At 53.3% G+C, this 24,476-nt stretch overlaps 1 protein-coding gene across 3 annotated transcripts; it reads right to left on the bottom strand.

Annotated features, from left to right (window-relative positions):
• Positions 1-5,389: 5,389 nt before the first annotated feature.
• On the bottom strand, positions 5,390-18,979 carry ABCB9 (ATP binding cassette subfamily B member 9). 3 transcript variants are annotated; one of them, XM_077187676.1, is made up of 12 exons: positions 18,847-18,979; positions 16,683-17,373; positions 16,232-16,346; positions 15,649-15,779; positions 14,392-14,597; positions 13,817-14,014; positions 12,094-12,222; positions 10,727-10,915; positions 10,011-10,184; positions 8,459-8,618; positions 8,233-8,369; positions 5,390-7,166 (listed from the first exon to the last, which is right to left on the bottom strand). In XM_077187676.1, exons 2-12 carry the CDS (start codon positions 17,293-17,295, stop codon positions 6,813-6,815), a joined length of 2,406 nt encoding a protein of 801 aa, XP_077043791.1. In that variant the 5' UTR covers positions 17,296-17,373; positions 18,847-18,979; the 3' UTR covers positions 5,390-6,812. The 3 variants fall into 3 exon arrangements, with proteins under 3 accessions (XP_077043791.1, XP_054501585.2, XP_077043792.1); XM_054645610.2 differs by having other exon boundaries at positions 16,683-17,370; positions 18,847-18,949; XM_077187677.1 differs by lacking the exon at positions 18,847-18,979 and adding an exon at positions 18,155-18,408.
• Positions 18,980-24,476: the final 5,497 nt, after the last annotated feature.

Here is a 24,476-nt window from a genome sequence, read left to right as displayed (position 1 = left end):
CCAGTCGTTCCTTACACACCTCCTGGAATGGGGACTCCTGGGCAGCCCTTTCCGATGTTTTATCACCCTTTCAGTTAACAAATTCCTCCTGGTGTTCAACCTGAGCCTCCCCTGGCCTAGCCTGGGGCTGTTCCCTCTCCTGTCCCTGTTCTCTGCGAGCACAGTCCGACTTCCCCAGGCTGTTCCCTCCTGTCAGGAGTTGTGCAGAGCCAAAGGGCCCCCTGAGCCTCCTTTCTCCAGGCTGAGCCCCTTCCCAGCTCCCTCAGCCTCTCCTGGGGCTCCAGCCCCTTCTCAGCTCCATTCCCTTCCCTGCACACTCGCCTCAATTCATCCATGGAGGCCCCAGAAGGGGGCTCAGGACTCCAGGTGTATCCCCAAAGATGTGGCTTTGGGACACTCGGAGGTCGGGCAGGTCCCTGGGATGGCTCAGACCATGCCCTGTGTCCTGCAGGACAGAGCTGGGCTCCCAGAGAGCCTTCCCAGCCCCACCAGCACACAGCTCCCGCCTGAAGTGCCGTAGACACTCCTCCTTTGTTTAAAATTCCCCAGCTGTAAATTCGGAAGGAAAATCAGTTCGATTTAACTCGCATTTCCTTATCCAGGTTGGGACTTGGCTGGAGTAAATCTCAAAAGAGTGATTGCATTATTGTTCTCAAGACTAGGCTGAATACTTATTTAGGTTAAAAATAGCTAAAAATCATATCTGGCCAAGCTTTGGTGCTAGGCCATTTCATCCATCTTAAACCCTTTCATCTTCAACAGTAAAGGTCAATAAATAATCTGTCAAAGATCTGTTTCATCGTAAATTTAAATACTTTTGAAATGCAATGTAGTAAAAACTGCGTCAATTAAACCACCATATATTTTGTTCTTCTGATTTTTATCAGTCATGTCACCAGCACTGGAGTAGGCAGTGTGTGGTAACCCTTAGGAGCAGCAGCTCCCCAATTACTGCTGCTGTTAGCAGAGCTGATAAAGACAATTATGCCTGGAAACAATTAATTGTGTTAAAAGAGCCTAAGTTATATGCATCACTTGGCATGCAGCACCTTCCTGGCCTGCTTTTGTCCCTACGTGGGTGTGGGTGTGTGTATTATTTCCGTGTGTGTAACTGTGGAGAGAGAGCCAAAAGGAGCCAGGAGCCAAGGGAACAGGAGAGGGAATGGCCACGTGGTCCTTGTCCTTTGGAGTTAATATTTTTGATCTAACTGGGAAGAATAGGAAAAAAAAAATCCATACAGTGACCAAATACAATTCTGATGCAATGAAGTTGCAGTCACACGCAGGAAGTGACCCAGCAGCTCCTGGCAGGACACTGTGATGACGTGACAGCTTTATGCTTGTTCTTTTGTCCTTTAACTAAACTCAGCTCCCCACACCTCCCACCTTCCCAAAAGCCCTCTTTGTCATTATTATCCACAGGGAATAACGACCAGCAAGGTGACCCTGCTAGAGGAAGCCTTCCAGCCCTTTTGGCAGCCCGGTGCAGATCCAAGGGCGCGATGTTTGCGCAGCAGGAAGCTGAGCCCAGGGCGGGGAGAAGGTGCTCAGTGGCACAGGAATGTCCCAGTATCACAGCTCTCACCAGCCCAGCACACCTGCCTGCTGCAGGGATGTGCTCTGTGCCAGGTGAGTCAGCAGCCGTGCCCTGGGCACTGGCAGGGCTTTGCACAGTCACCACAGCCCTGCCTTGCTGTTTCAATCCAGCAGATAGTCACCCTGCCAACACCGTTCCTGCATTTGCACATGCCCATCAGACAGGGTTACAGCCACGGGTTAAACCTGCTGTAAATCTGCTCATGCAAACACACGTACACGTATACACACATGCAAACAGAGGAATTAGCTGAGGGATTAGGAGAAGGCCTTTCTTCCCAAGAACACTGTTAATTTGAACTTCATACCATAACTAAATAAATGGTTTGGGGGGAGTGTGGTTCAGAAGAGTCTGACTCAGCTTCATGTTGCAAATCTAGTTTTACCACTGCCTCGCTGTGTGATCCTGAGTGGAGTTCTCAGATTCCTTCAACCATGGTGCCTTTTGCTGAAAAAAAGGGGATAATAAGAACTGCTCAGTCACAGGTGAGAACATAACTTATTTGTGCTCAAGTACAACATACATTGAAAATACTGCTTCTCCCTGGGTGGGTGATTTGGGTTCTGGTGTTGGTGGAGAGGAGTCTGCATTAAACATCTGGGCTGTTTTGGAGGACTTTGGTCAGCACCTGGATGTAATTGAGCTCTCCAGTTGTCCAGAAAAGCAGCTGAGGCTGAGACACACGATAGAAGTCAACTGCTTTTGTGTATTTATATTTTCTATTTGGACAGGTAGGAGGGTGCCTTCCCATTCTGCAGCCTTCATGAAAGATAAAGGTTTTGTGACAGCACATTGCTGGGACAGGATATGAAGGATTGCAGATAAACCAGGATTTTGGGCTACAGGGTTTATCAAATATTGCAGTGCTGCAGGCTGGGATTTATCATCTCCCCAGGCTTGGTTCCTACTTGCCTTTGCTGAAATCCTTTTGAAGGGTGACAGCATTTGAGTACATTAGAACTGTAAGCAGGCAAAGCACAGAAGTCAGGATTTCTTATTACAGGAGAAATGGAATAGAAAAATTGTGAAGATTACAGGGGAAACCATGTCATGGTGAATAAGAAGTCAAGCTCCAATCTTGGGGAAAACTGGCATCCAGACTAGTTTAAATAAGATGTTAGGTATTGTTTTCTATTTAAACTTGATCTTGAATTTCCTCCTGGTACCTCATATCCTTTTACGGTCAGTAGCACTGGCCTCATGCATATTTATTAGATTTAGACATATTTTGCAAGTCACCTTCACATCTTATTTTCTTTTCCTGGACAAACAGGTTGGTTATGTACACATTGAATTTGCAAATCTCATCTCTGGTGTACATTAACCCCTATTAGTCTGGTTGTTCAATGTGCAGATAAGTTTTGGGGCTTATTTGCAATTGAACTTCCTTCTGTATATTAAGCACAGCCCATACTTCTGTTTAGTTTTCACAACCCAGATTCCTTCACACATGGAAATGACCTGCATATCCAGCATCCTGGCAGAGAAACAGCCCTTCTGTTTGAGAGATCAGTGCCCCTGCTGTCTGAGAGAGAGCAGGAATTAGGTGTTTGTAAGGTGCTCCTTCCTTTCAGGGAGCTGCAGGTGTCAGAAGAGCAGCAGGTTTATTTACCTGCACTTATTTTCTTTGCCTTAAGCTCACAGTGAAGCTGGAATAGAAGAGGCAGATTTTATTTTTCCTCCCCAGACTAAACCACATCTCTGAACCTGAGCTAGAAGCACTTTCTATTTGTTTGTGGCAATTCCAGACCTGCTGAAGGCCTAGAAAGTGCAGCCACTGAAACACACACAGTTGGTTATTGAGGCAGAGGTTGGTGTGGCAGGAGACAAGTTGTTGGAATAAACACAGCTGTGTTTTTTCCATCACTGTCTGCTCATTTACTGGGTCAGCCAGCCACAGACCCTGGCTGTGCAAAGGCACAGGGTAAATCCCTGTCCCTGGGGAAGCTCTGGGGCTGTAGGATCCACTCTCAGATTTCACCTTGGATGGGGTTCACTGTTGTTTGAATCAAATAAAGCTGTGGTTATACCTATTACAGGGTATGGTTAGAGCTTATTAATAGTGAGGCAAACAACCTGCCATTGGATATACAGTCAATTTGCAATCAGTTGTGCTTTCAAATGCTTAATTGCTTACAGTTCTGCCAGGACAGTCTTCAGTGCCCCCAGGTTAAGGTTTCAGATTAACCCTTCTGAGTTACCTGTAAGGACTTTTCCCTTCGAAGAAAAGGAACTTTTTATCTCCATCACTAACTGAGAAGCTCTCAAACTGATTTTGTTCACGTTCCCGACTCTGGGCAAAGCCACAGCCACAAAATCCTACAGTCCAGGGCTTCAGAGGGAACAGTGGCCTTGTTTCCAGGAGAACAGCCTGAAACACAGACTGGCCCCAGGCAGGCAGGCCCGAGGGACTGGGCAGGAAGCAGCTCCTGTTCCAGCACTGGAGCAGTTCCCACTGCTGCTCTGGGTGAAGCACAGCTTTACTGCCAGGCTCAGGCTGGCTAATGGGCACAGCTGACCCTGATTCTCACTTCAAAAAGAAGCTGCAGTTGGAATGATTTAGAAAGGCAGGATTTTCTATACAGTCCCAGGGCTGGTGCAGGCAAAAAGATCTGCATCAGATTAATTCTGCTGGATCCCTGGTGCTGTGTGGAGCTCCCACCCATTTTCCAGGGTATAGAAAAGCCTCCCAGCTTTAGCACAAAAGCAGTGCCACTTGTCACATGCCAACAGCACAATAAAAGGGCCCGTTCAAGCCACAAGATGAGAGGCTCAGGGGAAAAGTAGCCTTGAGTTATCTGGATGCAGAAGAGAGAATTCAGCACCTGTGGCAATGAACAAAGTCAGGCCCTGTTATCAGCTTGGACTGGTGCCACCAGCAGAGACAATCTGCTGTTTCTGGAGTGCCATTTCAGTTGAAGCTGTTTGGACCTAACCTGGGAATACAATGCTGGGATTATCATCACAGCAGCCTTGGGAAACAGGGTTCCCTTCCTGAAATTCAGTGCAGTTTTTTTGCAATAAAACCAATCTAATTGCATCCTCCAGTTCCCTTTTTGCAGTCATGCCTGGGAGGGATGCACAGGACACAATCAAATTCTCTTTCCTGGCATCTCATGTACAAATCATCATTTTGCTACCAGTACTTTGCAGGGGGAGTTGGCTTCCCTAGTTCCCAGGCAGCTCAATTTGGGTTTTCCCCCAGTTTTTAATTAAGCAGAAATAAATTTCACTTCTATGAACCAGGGGCCCCATTCTGCTCCCAGGTACTGATGAAAATGCAGAATTAATCACTTGCCTGTCAGCATTGGGTGGAACTCCCAACCTCCTCATACCCACAGAGCAAATTTTCCTCAAGCAGGAACTCCTGGCCATTTACTGAAGGGTGACTGAGGAGCTCAGAGCACCACACAAGTTCCCTAAGCGGAGGGAGGGAAAACAAAAAGAGATCTTGTTCTTCTTCTGGGGCACAGATTGTTATCATATCACAAAAGCCAGCAGCTGAAAAGATTCCAGCCAGGAAGCACCATGCTTTGAGAACAGGTTGGACTGCCTGTCCTTCCCTGGGAGACTGACACCCAACGGGATCGGGGTGGAAATGAGTTATCCCGACTGCTGGGCTCACAGCCATTATCAGATGCTGGAGTGTTTTACATACCTCCTTCTCTGTGGGCTCCTCTTGTCATTCCCCAGAACAGGTGCAGGAGCAGCTGCATTCAGCTGTGGTGTCAGATGAACGTTACCTTGAAAACCCAGAAAGCAAAAACCACCCCCAGCCAGAGCAGCTCGATGTTGAGTGGCAGAGGTAGTATTTTATTTTTTTTTTTTGAGCATCCCTCCTCAAGGACACTAAATTTAGAGTTTGTAAAACATCACTAAATGAAAACAAAACATTGCCAATAACAAAAACGCAAACCTGCTGGAAAGGAAAATGCAGCAGCATTCAAGTATCAGAAAACATGAGAGCTAAAGTGCTTGAGAGAATTTCCTAACTATGCAGAGTCTGAAGTCAGTGTTCCCCTAGAAATGCTATTTTTAAAACAGCACTTGCCTGGCTGCACAGGATTTTTCACCAATCTATAGCAGGATAACACTACTAAGCCAGAGCCATTACCCCAAAGGACTAGGAGCAACACATTTCTTTCTATCCCTCTTACTAAAATAAATTATATTCAAAGAAACACATTATAAAGTTCAGGCAGCTGAAGCTGGACTTCAAGGAACGTGACAGAACGGATTTCCCATGCAGTGAAGTCGCTAGCATGGCCTGAAGCTGAACAAAGCTTTGGTGGGATTTATAAAGTGCTGTCTTTTAGTGTTTTTTTGCCTGTCTTTAGTAGTGGTTTTTTTTTTTTCACACCAGCACCGGGGTTGTGAGTTAAAAAAAATTCTGAAGTAACAGACCAATTTTCAGTGGATGCTGGAGCCAGACAGACATTGCACAGTGCACACAAATAACATTAAAAAAACTACAAACAAATTGAACAAAAAAAAACCCCAAGCCCCAAAACCTAACCCAGTTATGGTAAAACGTTTCATCCTTAAAAACAAACACCCACCAAGCACCAAGAGCAAATCAGAAAGTAACATCTGCCTCCCGGTCCCCTGGCTTGTCCCAGCAAGGATGGATACTACGTAATTCAAGCTCAGCAGCAATGGTTGAGAGCCTGAGCCTGCAGGCACTCAGTGCAAAACTCTCCCGGCCTTCAGCTCCATGGGAGTGATCCAGTTTTCACCAAAGCCAAAGGGAACTCCCTACAGGCTTCAGCCAACTTTGGATTAACCCCATAGATTGGCAGAGGGAGCAGGACCTTGCTTTACAGTCAGCTTTTCTATCCAGCCACAAAAGCCACCCCCTGAAATTCCCGGAGGGGTTTTCAACCTTCCCCCCCCACGCATGCATTTAACATCCATTACAGTTAATAGCAGTTACACATGCAGATCGATGGGAGAAAAGTCCCAGTCAAGAGGAGTTACTGGAAGTAAGAAAAGAAACCCAGTAGAAATGCTGAGAATTGCTAAGGACCCAGCTCCCTCGAGTGAATCCCTGTTTTGCTGGCCAGCAGGCGTCCTGCAGGAAGCTCTATGGTGTGTGTTTGGGTGTGCAGGGTGTGTGACGTGGGGCGAGCCAGCGGCGCCGTTCTGCCACCTCCATGTCCCAGCTGTTCTTTCTGCCACCTCCATGTCCCAGGGAGCGTCCGAGCGCCGGCCGCCCTCACTTGGGCACGGCAGCGTTGGTGAAATCGTCCTGTGCCATGGTCGCGGCCGGCAGGGAATGGGAATGGTCTATCCTGAACTCCTCCTCCAGCCCCCCGGGCACCTTGGCCACGTCCCCCCGGGCTGCAGGCTGGCCACTGTCCGTGCCGCCCCCCTCCAGCCCCAGGATCTGTCTCTGCACCAGCTTGGAATAAAGGCCTCCTTCTTCCATCAGCTCCTTGTGCGAGCCCTGCTGCACCACGCGGCCCTTGTCCAGCACAATGATGTTGTGTGCCCTCTCCACAGTGCTCAGCCTGTGAGCTATGACAAGCACCGTGTGGTTCTGCAAGTCGCCGTAAATCGCCTGCTGAATCTGCAGGGAAGAAAAGGCGTTAGTGCCCGGCCCCTGGGACAGCAGCAGCTTTGTGGTCTCTGTCCAGAAAGCTCTGGACAGGGGATGAGTTCTGCTCTGCTCCCTGCAGCACTACCAGCACCAGCATGTCCAGCCCAGCTCCCGGCTGCAGCCCAAAGATCATCTCAGTCCAGCCAGGCGAGCTACGAGCACAGGTCTGATCCTGCAAGATGGGGACTTGTTACAGCCGGGCCCCAAATTTGGAGGCCACGTGGTGCCGGCAGAGACTGCAGGAAGCCAATACCTGGTGAATGCAGCTGCTCAGAAAAGCAGAATTTTTTCCTCAGTGTATCAAGGCAAGGCAAGAGAAGGTTTTTTTCCAGTCAAGAGACAATAGCACTGACGTCTAAAGGCAGGCAGGTGGCCATCAGGCACATGTCACATTGACACCCCTGGGTAGCCAAAACCAGCTCTGGGCTGGCATCAGGTACCACACCCGTGACTGAGGACCTGTGAGGCAGCAAGCTGCTCCAAGGTCAGGTACTTGTGCTGCCCCAGCAGGATTTGTCCTCTGGGATTGGAGGCACATCCTCAAATCCCAAACTTGAACAGCCTTTCCCTCATGTCATTGCATCAGGGAGGCCAAACTTCCAGACAGATAAACCAGTTCACAGGATGCTCAAGGCTTTTCCTGCAAGTGTGACTTCCTTGGTGCCTTGGCTGGGATCTGAGCTCAGGCACTCCTACTCTCCTTGCTGCAGCACCATTTTATAGGTCTTCCTCTGTATCCTGTCCTAAAAGGCTGCACAGACTCTCTGTATGCCAATTAACACCTTCCACATTGAAAAAAATCAGCAAAGATCCCTCCCTCATCAGGTTTGTCAGGCATTGGCTGCTGTGAGCATGGAAATATTCCTTTCCTGGTGGCTACAAGAGCATCGGAATCAAATTCCTGCTACGGAATTTGCTTTACTCAAGCAAATTGATAGCACTCTATCAAGAATAAGTTTGTCCACTGGCTGGAAAGTGAGCCTACAGTCTGTCCTCCAAGCCCTCTTTGTCCCAGGCAGCCAGGGCACCCACTCACCGCGTGCTCGCTCTCCGCATCCAGCGCGCTCGTGGCTTCGTCCAGGATGAGGATGGGAGGGGCTCGGATCAAGGCCCTGGCAATCGCCACTCTCTGCTTCTGCCCCCCTGACAGCTGAGCTCCTTTTTCCCCTGCCTCTGTTGGGTCAAGGGAGAGAGGAAGGGGTCAAAATGGAAACCCAGAGCTGGCAGGGCGTGCAGCCGGCAGCCCCAGCAGCGGGTGGTACCTGTGTGGTAGCCGTCCTGCAGCTCAGTGATGAAGTTGTGGGCGTTGGCCTTCTGGGCAGCCTGGACCACAGACTCGAAGGAGGCTGAGGCCAAGCCATAGGAAATATTGTCTGCAATAGAGCGGGCAAACAGCACGGGCTCCTGGCTCACCAGGGAGATCTGCAGGAAGCAAAGGGAGAGTGGGGGTCAGGAGCAGAAGATGCACTGCATGATATCTCTGACCATTGATATTTGTTCCTGCTGAGTAAGGACTGAGATCAAGATATAGAAATGTCATTAACCAACATAGAGAAGTGCTCAAGGTGAGCTTCCAGTGAGGATGCCAATGTCAGCATGCCCAGTTTGCACCTTCTGCTGGAAAGCCACTTTGCAGGAAAGAAACCTGATGCAATGCTGGCACGTTGGCATCTGAGATGGGCTTCCCCCTCCTAAAGCCTGCTGTGGTTTTGCTCCAGATCTGTTATTCCCATCACTGTTTGCTTTTCCCAGAATGAAAAACCAGTTTCTGGAGAGACCCTCTCCCAGGCCCTTGCTGATTTTCCTTTCAAGGCCAGTAGTCACACTTGGGCCGTGTGAATGAGCCCTCTTGCATCTTTTAATCCCAAATAAGCAAGTTAGGGAGGTAACTGCTGCAATTCCTTAATTGCTTAGCAACAGTCTCCCTGTCCTGCCTTCCAGCCATGGCTGTTCACTGCCACGTTCAGCTGCTTTATCAAACCCTTGATATTGGAATAAATCAAACCTTTCAAACTATAACTCAGAATTGTGCAGGAGAGAGCCAGGGAGACACGGTCATATTTTAATTGATTTCTCCCCATGCCCCTAACACCACACCAGGCTTTCTAAACTGAAAGATTTGCTTGGCCTTTGATTTTCGCTCTGTACGGGCAGGGAATGTAAATTAGTCACAGTGACTTTGGCTTTCCAGCCTGTCTCTGATCAATTGTTTTCAGGTTTTCCTGCTGACTGCTGAGGCCATTTGCTCTGGGGGCAAACAAAGGAGGCAGTTACTTGCAGAGATGAAGGCTGATCTGTGCTGACACACAGATGAGAGCTGAGGGGCCCAGACCCCTCTCCTAGGCAAAGCATGAGCCCTTCTGGTGCTCCAGCTGCTGCCAGGATCCTGAGAGGTTTAACTCCCCATTAGCTGAGAATTACTCTAAGATCTTAAGGCAGAAATTGCTGGAGGAATACAAAACTCTTTTTCCAAACCCAATTTAGATGATAATTAATCCAACAGCCAAAAACATATCTCTACTGTGTTGGCCAAAAAATACCAAACAAAAGATGTTTTTTGTTCTGTTTTTGGAAGGCTTCCCCTTCCCCTTGAAACCGCCCTCCATCCCCTTCCTTTCCACCCCCACAAATTATCCAAATTCATTTCTTGGACCACTTCCAGCCTCCAGCTTTCTGGACATTTCTGGAGCTGCCAGATCAAACCCAAAGCAACGTGCAGCAGTGCCATGCATCCCCTCAGAGCCCTGCAGGTGGCAAGTGGGCCAAGCAGAGCACAGGTATCCCAAGCAGAATACAGGTATCAGTCGCTCGTACCACGGAGTGCAGGTACTTGTGATCGTACATGTTAATGGGACGCCCATCCAGCAGCACCTGCCCGTCCTGCAGGGGGTAGAAGTTCTCCAGGATGTTGACACAGGAGCTCTTCCCACTCCCTGAAGGGCCCACCAGCGCTGTCACTTTGCCAGGGTGCAGGGTGAAGGATACGTCCTGCAACATGGATGGGAGAGCATGCTCAGGTCCAGGCTTTTCTCAACATCCTGGGGCACTACACAAGAGAAGGAGCCAGAATCTGGCCAGAGTGCCCCTCTGCCTTGGTGATGTGCCACATCAGCCATTTCTCCTGGCTCTGAGGAAGCAAAAAGCCTCCAAATTGCTTCAGATTTGCCTGCTGATGTAGCAGGCCCTCTAAAAAGCAAACTGACCTCTTTGCTGCTTCCCCCTGTCTCATGATCCCAGCCCCTCTCCCATGGAAACAGTCAGAGGCAGCTTGGCACAAGGCCCCGTACCATGCTGACATGTTTAATGCCTGAGCAGGGAACAAGGGTTTTATTAATAAATCTCATTCCTTGTAAGGAAGGCCGGCCCTAAACACCCGCTGCTCCTTTTAATCTGTTTTCCAGCAAGCGCTGAGCCTGCCCTTACCCATCTCTGACAGGCAGCTGACACTCCCTGCGGGCTGGGCTTTGCTCCTGGCCAGGATGGAGCAGCAGCACGTGGTGCTGGGAGCGCTCAGTGCCCACGGGGCTCACCTGCAGGACCTGGGTGGCAGAGCGAGTGCGGTAGGAAAAGGTGACATTCCTGAACTCCACCTTGCCCTCCACGCGATCCGGGGCCAGGGAGCCGTCGTGCACCATGGTGGGCTGGCGGTCAATGAACTCAAAAACCTTCTCAGCAGCTCCAACGCCCTGCATGAGGCCGCTGTACACGGAGCCGATGGACTGCAAGGGAAGAGGCAGCAGTGAGACCCTCCCAGGGGATGGGGAATCAGCAGTGCCACTCCAAAGGGAATGGCTGAAGCATTCCCAAGTCTCCCTTTGCCTGACGTTGGCTGCAGGCATCAGACACAGGGAAGGAAAACTCTCCCTCCTCTGTTGGGTATGGAAGGGATACATGGACAGCCCAGGGGAAGGATGTTTTTCAATATTAAACCCAGAGCTGCAGAACAGTTTGTACTGTTACTGCCCCTCCCACCAGGAGGGGGAAACCCCCCCCAAACCAAACTAAATCCACACCAAAACCACAGCCTGGAAACCCCACCAGAGGCTGCGGTGATCTGAGCAGATGGTGAGAGCCAGGCAAGCTGCCTCCAGCTCTGCTCTGCCCCTGCACAGAGGCTGAAGCACCACCAAAACCACACTTGGCTGTGAGGAAACCTCGACTGGATCATTCCTGCCTGGATTAGCCAAGTTTATGCCTCTGCAAGGGGAAGGCAGCCCTGGGTGGGCTCTACCATCCCACCCACAATCCCATCTTGCTAATGCGCTGCCAATGCAGCAGCTTGCAGCCTATTCCAGGGAAAGGGAAAAAAAAAGTAATATAATTAAGTTTTTAATGAAGCCTGAAATTTAACAGGCAGCTTTGTAATCCCTTCATTCTTCACGCCAGGAAATGTGCTTGGCAGGCAGCCAGGGCTCTGCCCTTCAGCAGGGCCAGCCTGACCCCTCTGCTCCCAGCTGCCTTTTTGGGGGACAAGCTGCTTCAGGAACACGAAGGTTGTGAGACCACGAAGGTTGTGAGACCACAGCAGGGGAGGAATGGGGAGCAGAGGGGAGAATCCCCCCTCTGGCAGTGCCAAAGCACCAAAGAAATGAGTCATGGGAAAGTGGATCCATCCCTGGATCCATCCAGCACTGGATCCATCCCTGCAACTGCCCTGGGACCTTCTGGGAGATAGAAGGGGCAGCCCAGAGCTTGGGGAGGCCCTGGCACAAGTTGCCCAGAGAAGCTGTGGCTGCCCCACCCATGGAAGTGTCCAAGGCCGGGTTGGATGAGGCGTGGAGAAACCTGGGAAGGTGTGGAAGGTGTCCCTGACCATGGCAGGGAGCTGGAAAGAGATGGGCTTTAAGGTCCCTTCCAACCCAACCCATTCTGGGGTTCCCTGCTCAAACTAACTCACCTCCATGCAGTCCCCCAGGACAAACTCATAAATGATGAAGGATATCAGGTTTCCACTCGTCATTTGCCCAGAGATCACGAGGTGCCCTCCATAGTAAAGGATGCTGACCTGGACCACCAGCAGGGTCAGCTGAAAGCAAGAAAACAGCCCAGAATCAGCAAGGACAAATGGATATTTGGTGCATTTGTCATTACTCACACAACAGCCCAAACTTCATGTGCTGACATTTATCCTTTGGGCCCTGAGCTGAGGATCCCTGACAGTGCAGCTGACAGCCCTAGGAGCAAGCATGGAAATGAGAAAAACAACTCAAGTACATGGGCTGATTTAAGGAGTTGGGCAGATATCTTTCAACAAAACAAGTCCCGAGGGACAGCAGCCAAGGAGGCAGAATTTATCTGAAATAACAGAGCATCTCATGAACTTCTCTCTTGGACTGAGGTCCTCAAGCATAATAATCTATGTTCAAATTATCCAAGGCATGCAGTCACCTCACCACTAAAATAAACTTTCCTTTATACGAGTGTGACACATTTTAATTTAGAACACAAAATCAAGCCAGGAGTTAATGCAGAATATCCTCCTTGCCTGTACAAGTCCCTGAAGCATAACCCCAGCTGTCACCTGAAGTCTGTGGGGGGTACCACCTACTCTAGAAAGGAGACAGATCAGCTCTGATGTGACAAAAATACCAGCCCCTTTTATTCAGCTGGTTTTGTTCCATGCTGCCCAGGTGCTCCAAAAAGCAGCAATGCCCTGGTGCCCTGTGGGACCAGAGGAGGTTGTAAATTCACACAGACAAAAATACAGGAGGAAAAAATGCCTCCTCTACAGCTCTGCCATGATCTGACCTTAAGCTCCTGCATTCCCTCCAAGAAAGACTCTACCAGGGCTGAGCTACATCCATTGTCTTCTTTCTACATGAGCCCTGCAGGAGCAGTTTTTTAGGGCTTTTGCCTTCTTAGATTTGTCAGGACCAGCGTCAACCCAGCTCATGCTCCAGCTTCACCTGGGAGCCCAGAAACCATGCTAATAATGCTCCCATTTTGTTTCCAGACTTGGGAAGCCATGAAGTCTCTCACAGCTGCATGAAGGCACCGTAACTCACAGACCCTTCACCAGCGACTGCCTCGATCCCTGAACGTGCAGAGATGATCCCTGAACGTGCAGAGACGAGGGCAGCCTCGCGTGAGGGTTTTGCCCTGGAGAAATCCCAAACCATCTGGTGTTAAATGATGAAAAAGCATTTTGCAGGGGGGGAAAAAAAAGAAAAAAGCCCAAAGCCAAAGCCCAGCAGCCTCCCACCCACACACAGAAGATCTCCATTCCTGAGCAGAAGCTCAACCAACGCCACGGCTGTTCCCAGCCGGAGCCCCGGAGCGGAGCTGGCACAGGCAGGCACTGCAGCACCACGCAGCCAGGGCTGCTCCACGACCTGCAGCTCCTATCAATTATTGCCCCATGTGAACTGGAGGCAGGGAAAACAGGCAGTTCCATGGAATGACACAACGCTGCCTTGGAGTGTATTTTTATCCATCCATTTTGATGGATAAAAATCACAAATGATCGAGAGCCCGGGGATCACCGGCAGCAGAAAGCAGGGCTGGGCTCACCCCACAGAGTTCCCTGGGAGCAGAGGAGAACCATGTGTGCTTTGGGATATGGAGAGACCCCCCTGCCCATCCCAGTCCCATGCAGGGAAGCCCCAGGGCCATCCACCTACCCCACTGGACCAGACATAGTAGGTGTAAGCCATGGCCTCCCGCTTGTTGAGCTTGTACACCTGCTGCAGCTTCTGCCAGTACACGTTGGCCTCCGTCTCCTCGTTGGCAAAGCTGCGGACAGTCTTCATGGCCGAGATGGTCTCCTCAGCCGTGTTGTTGGCCTTGGCCAGAGCGCTCTGCACATCCTTGGAGAGCTTCTGCAGGGAGCAGGGGGAGGCAGAGGGAGCTCAGCGAGTGCCAGGCTGCCTGTGGCACATCTCCCCGCTCGCCCTGGGCTCTGGGGCCCCACCAGGTGACTCCAAACAGAGAGGAGAGATGGCACAAGGACAGGCAGATGCATACGGGACATTCCACAGCCCAGCCACCTCTTCTATCAGACCTGAGATGCTTCCAGTCCTGAGCATGAAGCAAGGTAAGAGCCCAGTCTGCCCACACAGGTTTAATGTCACCTTCCTGCCCCCACTGCTGGCAGCAAAACACTCCAGCATCGCTCCCACTGGCTCCAAGAGCACCCTCAAGCTCCCTGAGGGCTTCACAGAGAGACACTGTGGCAATGCCAGCTGCTCCTGCCTACCTGGTAGTACTTCCCATAGACATCAGACACCAGCATGATGATGGGGAAGCCCATGAAGGTGACGAGGGAGAGCTTCCAGGAGAGGCTGAACATGAAGAAGATGACGCCCGTGGCCTTCACCACGTTGCGCAGGAAGATGTTGATGTTCTGGGAGACCAGGTCGCTCACGATGGTCGTGTCCGACGTCAGGCGGGAGATGACGTCCCCTGCAGCAACGAGGGGTCAGGGAAGGGGAGAGCAGGGATGTGTCACCACTGCAGGTCACTGCCTAACTGTGTCCCACATCCCATGCCAGGGGCCAGATGGAGCTCCCCATCCAACCAGCTGCAGGTCTGAAGGGTGGCGTGGAAAGGGGGGCAACTCTCCACTGCTGTGGATGCAGAGCAAAACAGAGGAGCTTGGACTGCTGCATGCACGAGGAGCAGGAGGTGGCACCTGAAGGCACAAGCTACATCCCTGGGTCACCAAGGGTGGCTTTAGGACAGCAAAGGGGACTGTGGCATCTGTGGCAGCATCCTGTGCTGGAGGGCAGCCCACAGGCCACACACAGTCCACAGCCTGGAGCTGGCCTGAGGGACCTGAGGACATGGGACAGCAACTGAGTGATGAAGCTCTGGCGGTGCCTTTTGGTGGAGCTGAGTGTTACAGCCAGCAAACATCACCCTGAGCTCCTGAATCCTTGGCCTGTGTTTGAGTCCAGCTGAATTCCCATGCTTTTGTGCAAGTCCAGGGTTATCTGTATCCCACTTCCAGTAACATCTCTGCTGCCCTCAGCTACCAAGGCACTGTGCAGTGACTGCTAAATACAGCAACAGCCTCAAAACTAAAAATACCACTGAGACAAAATTAAATGTGTGCAAGTTACACCAGAGTGGCACACAAGGCCTGGGACTGGGACAGGACTGAACTGGAAGGAGAGAAAGCAACAAGCACGCCCAGCAAACCTCACACATCCGAGGTTTCAGGGACAGGAGCAGAGCTGGAGAGCAGCCCACCAATAGGCACTGATGGGAGGAAGGAAATGGGAGTTTTGGGAGTGGGACTTCTGGATGCCAGGCTGATGGGTGGCAATGGGACATCCCCACGGTGGGAGGCAACAGAAAAGGAAGAACTTTCTGCCTCTATTTCTAACCACGAGCAGTGGCTGCTGCCTCTGGCTGCCCCCAGTCTGCTGTATGACAGTAGAGCAAGCCAAGGGGAAAAAATCTGGGATGGGACAGAGAGGTTAGAGCGAATCCAGGGGAGAGAGGAACCAACCTGTGCGATTCTCATCAAAAAAACTCATCTCCTGAGACACCAGGGACCTGAAGAGGCAGTTCCGAAGGCGGATGTTCAGCCGGGCAAAGATGAGCGTAAAAACGCCGCCCCGGATACCTGCGGCAAATGAGCTAATTGCAGATAAGAAACGTTATAGAGCCATGGACATGAAACCCTCTCAGCCACACCAACACCCCCACGCCTGGCCAAGGGCCTGGGCAGTGCTGACACCACTTATCACCAGCCCACACCTCTCCTGGGTGCCACCAGCACAGTGGTGGTTGGTCCTAACCGTGGTAGTCACAAGTTTTGGGAAGGAAGGCAGCGCTGCTGGAACAGCACTCCCCAGGGAACCCATTCCCTGTGTCCATTCCTGCTCCCCCATCTCCAGCAGATGGACACAAAGGGCCCCACAAAGGCCTTGTGACTGCCAGCCACGGCCTCTCTGTGCAGAGAATTCACAGCACGTCCCTGGGGCCTGGCACCAAACTGGTGCAGTGGGTGCCTGTGCCCACCATCACCACGAATTCCTGTGGGAAAACCCCAAACTCTTTTCCAGGGCCAGATCCAGCCCCTGCATTACCTTCCTATGGCGAGCAGCGACATGACCAGCACTGCCGTGGAGAAGCGATCCATGCTCTTCTGCACCACAATGCCATCGATGGCCAGCCCTGTGTAGTAGGGCAGGAAGGTCTCTCCTGCAGGACAAGCACAGGACATGGAGGTTCAGCCCCACTGCATGGGATTGGCACAGGATCTGTAATCCCAACTATGACAGATTGTGGACAACCCCATCCCCACCCCAGAGATACTCGGCCATCACACAACGGGGACGTTGCACTCCCAGAATATTTTATCCCCTCCTGCATTTGGTGTTGCCTCATAGCATTTTTCACCCACCCCATGCAGCACGTGCCACCCAGCACCCCCAAAAAAGCAGTCCTAGGGTGCTTCCATGCCCCATGACCATGGCTCCTCCATCCCTCCTGGTGGGGATGGGAGCACACCACGACCTGCCTGGTCCCTTCACTCACCCAAGGCAGCCACAAGGAGGAAGAAGGAGGCGATGCCCAGGAAGAAGGCATCTGGCTTGGTGTAGGACAGCAGTTTATGGATGGTGGGACCTGCTGCCTCTTCCCTCTTGTCCCTCGGGGTGCCCCCGTCACAGCTCTCCTCCACCTCGGCGCGGGACTCGGAGCTGGGCCCCAGCGCCTCGCGGGATGAGGTGACACAGGCCAGCAGCTGCCACAGCCCGAAGGTGGCCGCCAGTGCCACGTAGGTCCAGGCAAAGAGCCCCCAGAACCAGGGGTCCCTGATGGTCTTCCGCACCTCCGAGTAGAGCAGCAGCTTCACCATCATGTAGATGCCCATGAGGAGGCAGACGACGGCGATGAAGGTGCGCGAGGCCCGGAGGCGCCGGGGGCCGTAGGCCGTGTTGGTGGCCACGCCGATGGCGGCGCCCAGCAGCACGCAGCTGCGGTACAGGCAGCCCCCCCAGATGTCCAGCAGCGAGTTGAAGATGTTGAAGTGCCGCAGGTCCTGCAGGACGTTCCGGCCGCCCTGGCCGTGTGTGTAGAGCAGCGTGGTGACCACGACATCGGCCCCGCTGAGCGCCAGCGTGCTGGCCACCGCCTTCCAGGCCCGCATCCTCGCCACCGGGCTGGGGGCTCTGACGTGGGGAGGGGCAGCCCTAGCACAGCAAGGACGTGCTCATGTCGGCCTCTGCTGCGGGGTGAGAGAGGGGGACGGGTTATTTACCTCAGAGAGGAGGTAAAGGGAAAGGGAAGGACACGGGGGACAACTGTGCCAGCTCCCCACCAACCCATCCTGACCGCAGACACCACTATCTGCACCTCCCTCCCCCCTGCTGCACACGGTATTTCATTAAATGAGCAGCACAAAAGAAGACAAACTCTCCTCCCGGATGCCTTCACCCATCCTGAATCCCAAAGCAGAAATCTGCACATCCCGATGGGAATCTGGCTGTGGCTGCTGCTGGGTGCTGCCATCACATCCGTGCAGCCACGTGTCCTGTGCTACGGAGCCGTGGAGGTGTTAAACTTGGACAGTCATGATCCCAGAGTCCCTGCCCACCCTTCCCAGGACAAAGCTGAAACCAAGCAGCCAAAACCGTAGGAAAGCAGACAGGGAGCAGCTCAGCTCTATAGCGGATCCCCCTCATCAAAATAAGACTAAACCATATGTACCGCAGCTTGCCACACCTTACTGTCCCCTGCCCTCCTGGATATTAATTCGGGGTAGCCCACTGAACCCGCTGTGCAGTCAGCGTGCAGTTCAATGACACAACAAAAATCCCGAGAGGAAATTAAAAAGGGATTGGAATTCCACGGCTGCGTCCCGCGGGAGAGGAAGGCTCCGGGGCGGGCGGGACGCTGCCCTCGCTGCCGCCCGGTCTGTCCGGCAGCAGCGATGCTGGGGCGGGCTCTGAACGGAGCCGGCAAAGGGCGGAAAGCTCGACCTGCCCTAAGCCGAGCGAGCCGCTCACCTGCTCCGGTGCCATGCCCTGAGGAGCCGCGCGTTGGCAAGAGGGAGGTGGCGGATCCCGAAATTTGTGCTGGGTCAGCAGCTAGTGACGGTGCACAGTGCGGAAGGCACCGCGCTAAGGGGGCCATGTGCCGGCCACACTCCGGCCTGTGAGACCGCAGCGCCCCAAAACCAAAGCACCGGGACCAAGGGCAGCCTCGGCACCGGGCAAGCTGTGCCCTTGGGCGAGAGCCGCTCGGTGGTGGGGTAAATGGGATAAAACACTAAAAAGCGGAGTAAACAGGGCGGAGGCTGCAATTTGGGAAAGCACGGGGGTTTACGGGGTGGGTGGGGAAGGAGGGATGGACGCAAAGCAGAGCAGCGGTGCCAGGGAGGAGCAGCACACGCTTCCCAGGGTGCTCGCTGCTGCCATCCGCTGCAAAGCTGCGCGGATCCGGCCCACGGAGGAGGAGGAGGAGGAAGAGGAGTAGGAAGCAGCCACCGCAGCTCCCCGCCACCCGCAGCAGTGACCCCAGCCGCCGAGCTGGAGCCGCCCAAGGTCCGCACTCGCATCCCGCCTTCCCCGCGCAGGAGAACGTCCCGAGGCGGGGGAGACACCCGGGAAGGGCCGAGCCCGCCATAGCCCGGCCGGACCCCCACACACGGCTCCCCCTTCCGAGCAGCTCAGCCCCGGCCCGCCCGGACGGCTCTTACCGGCGGCGGGTCGGGGATCGGCGGGATCAGCCCGCTCCGACCGGCGGCGGCGGCGGCGCGTCCCGGGAACAAGGTCGGTGCTGGGCGTGGCTCTGCTGTGGCCCCGCCCCAGGCCCCGCCCTCTCCTGCGGCGCGCGCCCGGCCCCGCCCAGGGCCGGACCGAGAAGCGGCACCGGGGACCCCCCCTCGAACCCCGAATTTGGGGGTCCTCGGTCCCCCCGCTCCGCCCTGCCCCGGTAAACCCCGCCCTGCCGCGGCAAAGGCAGCCCCGGAATTTTCCCCGCCTCAGAAGGTATTTTTATACTCCCTAAATATACATGTTTTTAAATTTTTAAAATTATTTTATTGGTTTTATGTCATTTTTGCAGTAGAGAGGGAAAATACAACACAGGAGTTGGCTCAAAAAGCAACCGGGAAAAGAGCTCGAAATAATATTTTAAATTAATCCTTAAACAGGGGCTCAGTGGGTTTAATTAACCCCTCAAGAGAGACTTGACAAGGGTTTAATTAACCCCTAACACAGAGGAATCCATTTTCAAGAAATCCAGCTTGTAAATTATTTTCCCCTTCACCTCCCACTCCAACTCTTAAGGAATGGAAGAGCTTAGGCTCTTTCCTGGACAGCACCCATGCATCCAGGTGGGCTATACACATGTCAGAGAGGCAGTGTCATTATCCCAAAATTTCCAGGTGTTTTTGGAGTGCTGGGCTTAAAAACACCTCTGTGACCCTCACTAGCACAGGCACAGATGTCAGGATTCCTGGAGTTTGCACCATTTCTGGAGAGAACAGAATGGTGACATTACAAAAGACAAATTCATTTTTCTCTGCCTGGATAACCAAAACCAAAAATACCACATTCTGTTGTTGATTTTATTTCTGCTAGTAAATGCTTAAAACAAACCATTAAAAAACAAAAACAAAAAAAATCTCTCACTTCAAGCCCTTCCCACATCCACCAGGAACACAGTCAGACCTGGAGTGACTATTCCTGGCTCAGGCTCACAGCAGGGACACTTTTAAGCTGCAGGAAACATTGCCCGTGGCTAAGCCAGGTCTGGCTTCTGCTTCTCTTCCACCTGCACCCAGATCATTCCTGGGCTTTGCTCTGCACCCAATCCCTCCCAAAGGGCAACTTCCAAGCCACAGTCAAGGTGGAGCTTTTTGGCAGGACCGAGTCTCTCCCTGCCACACCTAAACGAGGACGGTGCCACCTCCCTTGCTCCGAGGGATGATCCAAGGGCAAACCCGGACCAGGAAGGGACTGAATAGACCCCTTTGTCTGAACTGTCCCCTTCCTTTCTCCCAGGACAGAGCAGGCATGTCTGCACCCTGCACTCCCATGCAGCCAGGCCACAAACCCTGGGGACAGTCGGTGCTGTCCCCGGCGCCGCAGGACCCTGGCACACCCAGGGTTAACTGGGCTTCTTCCCGCCGGTCATGCTCTGCTCGGGGGGCAGCACCGTCTCAATCTGGAACGAAACAAACTGGCCCTTCTTCAGCTTCTTCAGGGAGCTGGCAGGGCTGCCCCCAAACACGTTGTCTTCCACCTTGAAGGCCAGAGAGGGCAGGCCCCGAGTTTTCCTTTTGGCGCCCTTGCGCTCGCGCTTGCAGGCCGTGGTCATGTTGGAGATCACCTGCCAGGAGAAAGGAGGGGTTGGGCTTCCAGGGGTCACTCAGCAACCAGCTCAGCTCTGACACAAGCTCTGTGAATCCCAGAATCCCAGAATCCTTAGGGTTGGAATCCTTAGCTCTGGAGATCGTCCAGGCTAACCCCGTGTCCAGGCAGGGTCACCCAGAGCAGGTGACACAGGAATGTGTCCAGGTGGCTTTGGAATGTCTCCACAGAGGGACAATCCACGGCCTCCCTGGGCAGTTCCAGTGCTCTGGCACTTTAAAGGAGAGAAGCTCTTCCTCACATTGAGGTGGAACTTCTTGTGGTTTAGTTTATGGCCATTCCTCTTCATCCTGTCACTGGGCACCACTGAGAAGAGCCTGGCACAATCACCTGACACCCCTCAGAGATATTTCTGTGGGTTGATGAGATCCCCTCTCAGTCTTCTCCAGACTGAGCAGGCCCAGCTCCCACAGTCCTTCCTTGTAAGAGAGGCTGAGAGGGAGTGAGAGCTGGCAGTGTCACAGCTGAATGCACCTGGGGCAAGGGAGGGACTCAGCAGGGACTTCCCAGCCTTGTTCTCACCACCCAAACCAGCAGGAGACCTTGCAGTGTGAAACTGCAATTCCACGGCCGAGCTCAGAGCTGCCAGTCAGTAGAGGGCAGAAGGGGATCTAGGCTGGAGTGCCACAGAGCCCAGGGAAGCTTTATCACCTCCTGTTAATTACAGCCCCAACCCCTGCCTGGATGCAGGAGAGAGCCAGTGATCCCAACAGCAGAGGCTCCCTCAGGGACAGGACAGCTCCCACTGCCCTGTGCCAGGATCTGCAGCTCTATTTCACAGAAGGGGAGCTGAGCTAGTGAACCTGAGCTGCCAAAGGGATCAGATCCTACATATCCAGTTCTCAGGCCCTCCTCCCTCCTGCCCATATTCCTCCTGTCATTCCCTGGCAAGAACAACCACAGTCCAGGTGAGATCAGAGAGAACCACACAACCCTGAGTGTAAGAAATGACTGAGCAAACAAAGCACTTGAGCCTTTTCTGTGGTTTTTTGGCACACAGCTCACCAGGCATTTCACAGGGGACACTGAGGTCATTTTTCAAGTGAGGGAATCAAGGACTAGAGAGACAAAATGAGCTGCCCAAGGTCACCCAGCATGTCAGAGACAGTCAGAAGCTGCATGCTGACTTTGCTCCCCAGGCGCATCTCCCTGCCCACTGGGCCACTACTCCTCATGGTAGCCCAAACCTCCTCACATTTTGGAGCAGGGCTACTTTAAACCTTTGCAGTTACACAGCATCTCCCTGAAGGCTTCTTGTCCCTGCCTAAGGAGGCACTGACTCCCTTGGCTGATTTGAGATGCAGATTACAAGGCAGGGAGCTGGGCAGGCTGGGACACAGCTCTCATTAGCCTGATGGGGCAAGTCAGTCCCTCGTATTTCATCACCCACCTCTGAGCAGCACCACCAGCAGCTCCCCTGTGGTGCTGGCCCAGAGGGTCCAGCTCTGCTCCTGCTGCCCTTGGCACACTCTGAGGTGCCACCTCTCCTCTCAGGCCAGGCTTGGACTTAGCTGCAAAATGATTTCAAGGCACCACAAGACTTACAATCTCCTTCACCACGTTCTGCTGCTCCTGCACCGTGGCTGTGAACGGCGGGAGGCTGTCGGCCTTACCAGAGCCAGCCCCCTGCTCTTTAGAGTCCTTGACAAAATCCACCTGCAAGGCACAGATTCGGGTGTTACTCTGCAACCACAGCAGTGACAAAGCTCCTGCAAGGCTCCCCTGGGCCGGGCAGTTACCTCTGAGGACAGGCACACGTATCTGTTGAACATGAGGAAGAAGGGGCTGTACTTGGTGGCCGAGTTGACCGAGGTGCGGAACTCAAAGAGGACGGGGTCCAGGTGCGCGTCCCACTCGCTGGGCTTCTCGTTCACCACGCTGCAGATGGAGGCCCTGAGCACCTCAGCACTGTGGTCACCAGGGCTGGGGGGGTCTGTGGGGTCTGTGGGTGTGAGGAGCTGTGAGATGTTCCAGCGCTCACACAGGTGCCGGCTGACCTGGGAGAACACGGAGATGACGGCGTGTCAGCCCCGGAGCAGCCTCCAAAGCACTGTCCCCTGTGCCAGGACAGGCTCTGTCCCCCCTGTGCCAGGACAGGCATTGTCCCCCCTGTGCCAGGACAGGCTCTGTCCCCCCTGTGCCAGGACAGGCACTGTCCCCCCTGTGCCAGGACAGGCTCTGTCCCCCCTGTGCCAGGACAGGCACTGTTTGCCCTGTGCCAGTCTGAAAACGCTCCCCAGAAAAATTAAGAGCCTGAGAAAATGTTTTGCAATGACAGCTCCCGTGCTTGAAGCTCTCCACAGCACCGGGAAGCTGCGTTAATCCCAGGGTAGGGCTGGAATTTCGTGCACATGGTCTTTCCTTCTTAGCAGAGAGGACTTGCACCACTGATCTACAACTTTAAATCCCTGCCAAGGTGAAAGCACAGGCAAATCAGCTCCCACGCCTGGCAAATCAGCTCCCACTCCCAACAGGGGCAGGGATATGGCAGCATCAGCATCCCACCCCCACTACACAGCACATCACAACTCTGCCTTCAGGACCTGCTGCCTGCTGAAGGTCACACTGTCCCAAAAATCCTACTGAAGGTCACATTGTCCAGAAAACCTTCTGAAGGTCACGTTGCCCAAAAAACCTGCTGAAGGTCACTTTGTTTCCCCCTGAACCAGCCCACAGCAGACCTACCTCCTCACAAAAGTCCCAGCTCTGACTGGTGTAAATGTTCTTGGAGGCGCCAAACCTGGGCAAGAAGAGGACACAAAGCTGGTGTTACTCCATCAGCTGAGGCAGAGCCCAAGGAGTTCCATCTTTATGGGTGAAAATGGGACAGGAAGGGGACAGGACCCTCCAGTGGAGCTGGGGCTAATGGGGCTGCTGTGACCTCCCCAAGAGCAGAGAGGTCTGCTGGTCCCTCTGCTCCAAACCAGCCACGCCTGTTTGCTTTGGAATGATGAGGCAGCAGGAGAAATGAGAGCAGCTTCTTGCTCTGAATTCAAATCTCCACTGGCCCCACGTTGTTTTCCACAGGGACAATGTCACATGGTGACAGGAACACTTTCTAGGAGAAATCTGGGAATGGCTTTAAAGCTTCTGCAGAGAACTGGGACAGAGCTCCCCTGGCCTCGGGCTACTCAGAGAAACATTTCTGCCTCTTTCTTCTCTGCCCATAACAGGAGGATAGCAGGCTCTTCCCAGGGAGTTTGTAAAGAGCAACTGAGAGCCACTGCATGGTCTCTCCTGTAGAAGGGAGAATTCCTGCTCTCATAGGAAAACACCCCGAGGACACCAGGTATTTTTGCAACTGCAGAGGTGCAATGTAACCAACGGCAGAGGAGCCCACCTGTAAAAAACAGTAGCCAGGGCTTTAGCCACGGAGAAAGGATCTTTCTTCTGCAGAGGAACAGCCTCCACCCACTTGGTGAAGTAGTCAGTCACAAGCAGGACGTGTGTGTTGCTCTGGCTTGTCTCAGGAAAAGGCCCTGCATAAACAGCCATCAAAAAAAAATCAATGTGATGTCCTCATATCCCCCAAAAGGGCAAAGTGAAAAACCCAGTCGCTGCAGAAGTGACCACGACTCTCTTCTGCAATGTCATTTGGCCAGAACATTTTCGGTGACCTTGGTCAGCAAAAATACACCCGTGGGAGCCTCAGTTCTGGGGAAGAGAGCCCGCCCACAGCTCTCACCGTGTGTGCAGAGGGAGCCCAGCCAAGCCCGGGGATCAGATTGCAGCCTGGGCGGCTGCCGTGGCCTCCTTGGCACCTCGTCAGAGGCAGCGGCAGCTCTCGCTCGGTGCGTGTGGCAGCAGGTCCGCCACGCTCCCGCTGGAGGGAGGAGCCCCGAGAGCCACTTGAGGCTCTCACTCACCGTGGATGTCTAATCCCAGCACTTCCCAGGGGGATTCCACCCTGACGGGCCGCGCCTTCCGCGTCACGTTCTTGTTGTGCTCCGCG

Source organism: Agelaius phoeniceus, chromosome 18 (assembly GCF_051311805.1).
Source record: "Agelaius phoeniceus isolate bAgePho1 chromosome 18, bAgePho1.hap1, whole genome shotgun sequence".
Classification (NCBI taxonomy): Eukaryota; Metazoa; Chordata; class Aves; order Passeriformes; family Icteridae; genus Agelaius; species Agelaius phoeniceus.
This window is presented reverse-complemented; position numbering and strand designations above follow the sequence as displayed.